At 49.1% G+C, this 7,020-nt stretch overlaps 1 protein-coding gene across 1 annotated transcript; it reads left to right on the plus strand.

The window, feature by feature from the left end:
- The first annotated feature begins 27 nt into the window (after positions 1–27).
- LOC123134270 (CBS domain-containing protein CBSX5) lies at positions 28–1,951 on the plus strand. The gene is made up of 2 exons (XM_044553542.1): positions 28–454; positions 596–1,951. Exons 1-2 carry the CDS (start codon positions 129–131, stop codon positions 1,434–1,436), a joined length of 1,167 nt encoding a protein of 388 aa, XP_044409477.1. The 5' UTR covers positions 28–128; the 3' UTR covers positions 1,437–1,951.
- The last annotated feature ends 5,069 nt before the right edge of the window (positions 1,952–7,020 follow it).

A 7,020-nucleotide genomic window follows, 5' to 3' on the forward strand; every position in this document is an offset into this window, starting at 1 on the left:
TCGCAAGATTACAGCACATCGCACATCCCGTCTGACCCACTTATAAATAGCCCTCACCTCTCCATGACTAGTATCGCCTCATCCCGCTCTCGAGTAATACACGTTCTCTGCACTCCTCTCGTGCCAGAATGGCTGCGAGCATCCTGTCCCACGTTGTCTCTGACCTCTGCATCGGCAAGCCGGCGGTGCGTGTGCTGCCGCCGTCGACTCCCATCGCGGCGGCCCTCGCCACGCTCCGCGCCGGTGCCGACCCATTCGTTTTCGTGGACGCTGCACCCCCGGACGCGAAGAAGACGGCCGCGTTGTCCGTCGTCAAGGTCAGCGTCGCGGAGATCCTGTGCTACGTCTGCGGCAACCTCGGCGACCCCGCGGCCGCGCTAGGCCGGCCCGTGTCCGTGCTCACGGCCGTGGTGGGCGATCACGGCGTCACTCGCCGAGTGGATCCACAGACGAGGTGCGTGAATACGGCCGCGGTCAGCCGCCGCCGTACCTTTTGAGTCTTGCTACTACTTTGTTCTGAAATCGGAACCGTTTCTCTCAGCCATACCAACCCATTTTGGACTAAAAAACTGACTGTTCGGTCCAACTTTTGCAGCCTGCTCGACGCCATCGACGCGCTGCTGGCCAACAACTCGCACAGCCTGGTCGTCCCGCTCCACGCCCGGGCCCGAAAGAAGCACCAGCACGCCTCCGCCGGCTACTGCGTGCTGACGCAGCAAGACATCGTCCGCCACCTCTTCGGCTCCATCTCCCTCTTCTCCCCGGTCGCCGCGCTCTCCGTGTCCTCCCTCGGCCTCGTGCGCCGGGACGACGTGCACGCCGTCCACGTCGACGACGACGCGCTCGACGCCATCCCTCTCCTGCGGAGGTCCATCGGGCAAGGCACCGCCGTGGCCGTCGTCGCGGACGACGACGCGCTCGTCGGAGAGATCTGCCCGGGCGTGCTCGGCTCCTGCGACGACGTCGAGTCCGTGTCCGCCGCCTTCGCCGCGCTCTCCGCCGGCGACGCCATGACGTACATCGACTGCTACTTCTCGCCGCCCGAGTTCCTGCTCCGCTCCATCAGAGCCGAGCTCACGGACAAAGGGCTTCATGCCATGTGCGACCTCATGGATGCCGCCTACACAACGGACGTTGCAGCTCTGTCCTCGTCATCAACGTCATCTGACGAGGAGTGTTTGCCATTGGCGCCTGCCAGGCGCGCGAGGAAGATGTCGTCGGGAAGCTTCCGGTGGCGGTCGACGGAGGACGTGGCGGCGTGTCATGCTGAGAGTTCGCTGGTCGCCGTCATGGCCCAAGCGCTCGCGCACCGAGTAGGGCATGTTTGGGTCGTCGATGAGGTCAGCGGCGTTCTAGTCGGAGTCGTCAGCTGCGCCGATGTGCTTACTGTGCTCCGGGACCATCTCCGTCTAGAGTGCCATGCAGATGATCTGTGATCAATCGCTATAGCCTGCAGATGCGTAAGCATAGCTAGAGCTCGGCGATTTCCCGTCCTGCCGCCCTGCTACGACGGTTGGAGACCTGCTGCTTTTTTTTTGTTAAGGATCGGTCCAGCTTTTTTTTAGAACATGTTGGTTCCAGTTTTTTTAGGGGTAGCCAAGTTTTATATTCATCATAGAATACATCTCGGATCATGGGGTTGATCAAGCCACATATGACGCCCTTGACCTAAAGATCGACTATGAGCTTTGCTATGCGAATCTCGACTTTCAAACATAGAATGACAAGTAAAACTAATAGCCCTCTGAAGAATCTCACTAACAATAGTACCGTATCTCCCGCGATTGCCCTTGTCAATGTCTCCCACCACCTGTTTGGAGTCCGAGGCCACCACAAAATTTTGCATGAGCAAATCTGCTGCCAGCGCTAACCCTTCCCTGCACGCAATAGCCTCTAGAGTCATCGGGTCTTGGAGTCCAGGCACAACCAATACCGAGCTTCCCATATAATTCCCCTGATCATCTCGGCAAACCGTTGCCGCCATGCCACCCCTCGATGGCGTTGACACCCTGGTGTCCATGTGGATTTCGGTATAGCCGGCTGGTGGCACCATCTGCCTTCTAACACCTCTTGGCACCGCTGCAGTTCCGGTGTTTTGCATCGGCCTAGACTCCTTCAGAATCTCCAACTCTCTTATATACTTTGTCAATGAAAATATGAGTGGCTTGCGGCCTTTGAAAAATTCCTCATTGAATAGCTTTCCCCCTCGATGACCAGATGGCCCAAACAGTGACCGCTACCCGGGTGAATTGCGTGTGTGGAAGAGACTCCATCAACGAGAACAACCAGTGTCATGCATTTGGCTTTATTGTTGCAATAAGGTGTTGAGCAATTTCGTCATCCACCAGTGCCCACATACACCTAGCCACGGTGCACTCCACCAATGAATGCCTCCACAAATCTGGTGCATCACATAATCCGCAAGCACTTGAATCGGTCATATGGCAATGGGCTCTTACATCTTCAATTGGAATTGAATGCTTGCCAGTAAAGAAATTGTTAGACAAATATGATTGTGGAGTTTCCGTATTTGTTGTGATCTCCACAATATTCAATAGTTATGAGTTATGACATTGATTGTAGTAGTTATGGCTAGGATTGTAATCTTGTCTATTTATAGACGTGGAATGGAATGGCCCAAGCGTGGTCAATCTTCTTACACGGTATCAGCCCAAACTTCCTGAAAATTGCTTCCGCTCCTCCTCCCATGGCGCCGTCCGAACCAGCCGCGCCCCACCCCAACGCCCACCTCTGGGCGCACGCCACCGCCATCCAGAGCGTTCGCTCACTCGTCCCGGTCGTCCTCGACTTCAAGACCAATGTCTTCCCCAAGTGGCGCACCTTCTTCACCATCGCCGTCACCACCTACGCCCTCGAGGACCACCTCACCACCTAGACGCCTCCTACCGGCGGCGCCACGTGGCTCCGCCTCGACTCCATGATCCTTCGGTGGCTCTATGGCTCCATGGCCATGGACATCATCGACCTCGTCATGCCCACCTCGACCTCGGCCGACGCCCCCGCCGCTACCGCGTACATGGTCTGGACGGCTGTCCACGGCCTCTTCAATGGAAATAAGAAGACCCGCGAGGCTTACCTCGCCGAAGAATTCCGCAATGTCAAGCAAGAGGACCGCCCCATCACCGAGTACCTACAGCTCCAGAAGGCGGCACCGACGCCCTCGGCGAGGTTGGCGCCCCGGTCTCCGACTCGGACCTCGTCACCAACGTCATCAAGGGCCTCAACGATCGGTTCGACATCGTCTCTTTTCCATAGCATCTTCCAAGAGTTCTCTTTGGTATTAGTGCTTGAAGATCCGGGCAAGCCCTATAGCCATGCCTCCCGCCTCTCTTTTGTCGCCATACTAATATAAAAACAACCTTTAGTCCCGGTTCTATAACCGGCACTAAAGGGTGGGGACTAAAGGCCCCCCCTAAGTCCCGGTTCAGCACGACCCGGGACCAAAGGCCCACCACGTGGCACGAGCCCGCGCTGAAGGAAATATGCCCTAGAGGCAATAATAAAGTTGTTATTTATATTTCCTTATATCATAAAAGATTTAACACAATCGAACTTAGGTGTCATACCTGACTCCTTACCATCGTCGGAACCCCAATCTTCAGAGTTGCGTTTAATTCTTTCCAATAATTCCCATTTGAAATCAATAGTCTTCAGCATATAAGAACCAACACAGGAAGTATCGAGTAGGTTGCGATTATCAAGAGGAAGTCGAGCATAAAAGTTCTGAATAATCATTTTCAGGGAGAGCTCATGATTGGGGCATGAATATAACATTGACTTAAGCCTCCCCCAACCTTGAGCGATGCTTTCTCCTTCGCGAGGCCAGAAATTATATATGTAATTACGATCACGATGAACAAGATGCATAGAATAGAAATTCTGGTGAAACTCCAACTTCAATCGCTTATAATTCTAAGATCCTGTATCATCACATAGCCTATACCATGTCAATGCATCTCCCTTAAAAGATAAAGGGAAGACCTTACTTTTGACAACATCATCGGGAATACCTGCAAGCTTAAATAATCCACAGACTTCATCCACAAAGATAAGGTGTAAATCGGGATGCAATGTTCCATCTCCTGCAAATGGATTAGCTAGCAGTTTCTCTATCATACCCGAAGGAATCTCAAAGTAAACATTTTCATAAAGTTCAGTAGGTTGAGGAGCAACTCTTTGCTCTTCTGGTCGGGGTGAAGATACCCCGAACAAGCCCCTCAAAGGATTAGTTTCCATAGTGACAAGTAATAGAAAATTTCAGCACACTATATAAATGTTTCCTTACCAAGTTCCACTCACCAAAAGCGCTACACTCCCCGGCAACGGCGCCAGAAAAGAGTCTTGATGACCCACAAGTGTAGGGGATCAATTGTAGTCTTTTCGATAAGTAAGAGTGTCGAACCCAACGAGGAGCAGAAGGAAATGATAAGCGGTTTTCAGTAAGGTTTTCTCTGCAAGCACTGAAATTATAGGTGATAGATAGTTTTGTGATAAGATAAATGGTAACGAGTAACAAGTAAATAAAGTAAATAAAGTGCAGCAAGGTGGCCCAATCCTTTATGTAACAAAGGATAAGCAATTTCTAATAATGAGGAAAGAGTTCCCGAGGACACATGGGAATTATCGTCAAGCTAGTATTCATCACGTTTATATGATTCACGTTTGGTACTTTGATAATTTAATATGTGGGTGGACCCGTGCTTGGGTACCGCCCTTACTTGGACAAGCATCCCACCTATGATTAACCCCTATTGCAAGCATCCGCAACTACAACAGAAGTATTAAGGTAAACCTAACCACAACATTAAACATATGGACCCAAATCAGCCCCTAATGAAGCAACACATAAACTAGGGTTTAAGCTTCTGTCACTCTAGCAACCCATCATCTACTTATTACTTCCCTATGCCTTCCTCTAGGCCCAAATAATGGTGAAGTGTCATGTAGTCGACGTTCACATAACACCACTAGAGGAAAAGACAACATACATCTCATCAAAATATCGAACGAATACCAAATTCACATGACTACTAATAGCAAGACTTCACCCATGTCCTCAGGAACAAACGTAACTACTCACAAAGCATATTCATGTTCATAATCAGAGGAGTAATAATATGCATAAAGGATCTAAACATATGACCTTCCACCAAGTAAACCAATTAGCATCAACTACAAGGAGTAATCAACACTACTAGCAACCCATAGGTACCAATTTGTGGTTTTGATACAAGATTGGATACAAGAGATGAACTAGGGTTTTGAGAGGAGATGGTGCTGGTGAAGATGTTGATGGAGATTGACCCCCTCTCGATGAGAGGATCGTTGGTGATGATTTTCCCCCTCCCAAAGGGAAGTGTCCCCGGCAGAACAGCTCCGCCAGAGCCCTAGATTGGTTCTGCCAAGGTTCCGCCTCATGGCGGTGGAGTTTCGTCTCGTAAGCTTGCCCACAATTTTTTCCAGGGTAAAGCTATGATATAGCAGAAGATGGACACCGGGGGCCCACCAGCGGAACCAGGAGACAGGGGGGCACGCCCAGTAGGGGGGGGTGCCCCCCACTCTCCTGGAAGAGGTGTGGGCCCCCTGGTGTATTTCTTTCGCCCAAAAATTCTTATTAATTCCAAAAAGATGTTTCGTGGAGTTTCAGGACTTTTGGAGCTGTGCAAAATAGGTTTCCAATGTTTGCTCCTTTTCCAGCCAGAATTCTAGCTGCCGGCATTCCCCCTCTTCATGGTAAACCTTGTAAAATATGAGAGAATAGCCATAAGTATTGAGATATAATGTGTAATAACAGCCCATAATGCAATAAATATTGATATAAAATCATGATGCAAAATGGACGTGTCACGGAGTACATAGCTGCTTCGGAAGCAGCAAATGAAGGAGTCTGGATGAAGGAGTTCATATCTGATCTAGGTGTCATACCTAGTGCATCGGGTCCAATGAAAATCTTTTGTGACAATACTGGTGCAATTGCTTTGGCAAAGGAATCCAAATTTCACAAGAGAACCAAGCACATCAAGAGATGCTTCAATTCCATCCACGATCAAGTCAAGGAGGAAGACATAGAGATTTGCAAGATACATACGGATCTGAATGTTGCAGACCCGTTGACTAAGCCTCTCTCATGAGCAAAAAATGATCAGCACCAAGACTCCATGGGTGTTAGAATCATTACTATGTAATCTAGATTATTGACTCTAGTGCAAGTGGGAGACTAAAGGAAATATGCCCTAGAGGCAATAATAAAGTTGTTATTTATATTTCCTTATATCATGATAATTATTTATTATTCATGCTAGAATTGTATTAACCGGAAACTTAGTACATGTGTGAATATATAGACAAACAAAGTGTCACTAGTATGCCTCTACTTGACTAGCTCGTTGAATCAAAGATGGTTGTGTTTCCTAGCCATAGACATGAGTTGGTCATTTGATTAACGGGATCACATCATTAGAGAATGATGTGATTGACTTGACCCATTCCGTTAGCTTAGCACTTGATCGTTTAGTTTGTTGCTATTGCTTTCTTCATGACTTATACATGTTCCTATGACTATGAGATTATGCAACTCCCGAATACCGGAGGAACACTTTGTGTGCTACCAAACGTCACAACGTAACTGGGTGATTATAAAGGTGCTCTACAGGTGTCTCTGATGGTACTTGTTGAGTTGGCATAGATCAATATTAGGATTTGTCACTCCGATTGTCGGAGAGGTATCTCTGGGCCCTCTCGGTAGTGCACATCACTATAAGCCTTGCAAGCAATGTGACTAATGAGTTAGTTGTGGGATGATGCATTACGGAACGAGTAAAGAGACTTGCCGGTAACGAGATTGAACTAGGTATGGAGATACCGACGATCGAATCTAGGGCAAGTAACATACCGATGACAAAGGGAACAACGTATGTTGTTATGCGGTTTGACCGATAAAGATCTTCGTAGAATATGTAGGAGCCAATATGAGCATCCAGGTTCCGCTATTGGTTATTG

Source organism: Triticum aestivum, chromosome 6B, assembly GCF_018294505.1.
Source record: "Triticum aestivum cultivar Chinese Spring chromosome 6B, IWGSC CS RefSeq v2.1, whole genome shotgun sequence".
In the NCBI taxonomy this organism is placed as follows: Eukaryota; Viridiplantae; Streptophyta; class Magnoliopsida; order Poales; family Poaceae; genus Triticum; species Triticum aestivum.

Coding starts and splice junctions, on each gene's coding strand:
- LOC123134270 (XM_044553542.1), top strand. CDS start 129: ATGGCTGCGAGCATCCTGTCCCACGTTGTCTCTGACCTCTGCATCGGC. Junction 455..595: donor CGAGTGGATCCACAGACGAG/GTGCGTGAATAC, acceptor CAACTTTTGCAG/CCTGCTCGACGCCATCGACG.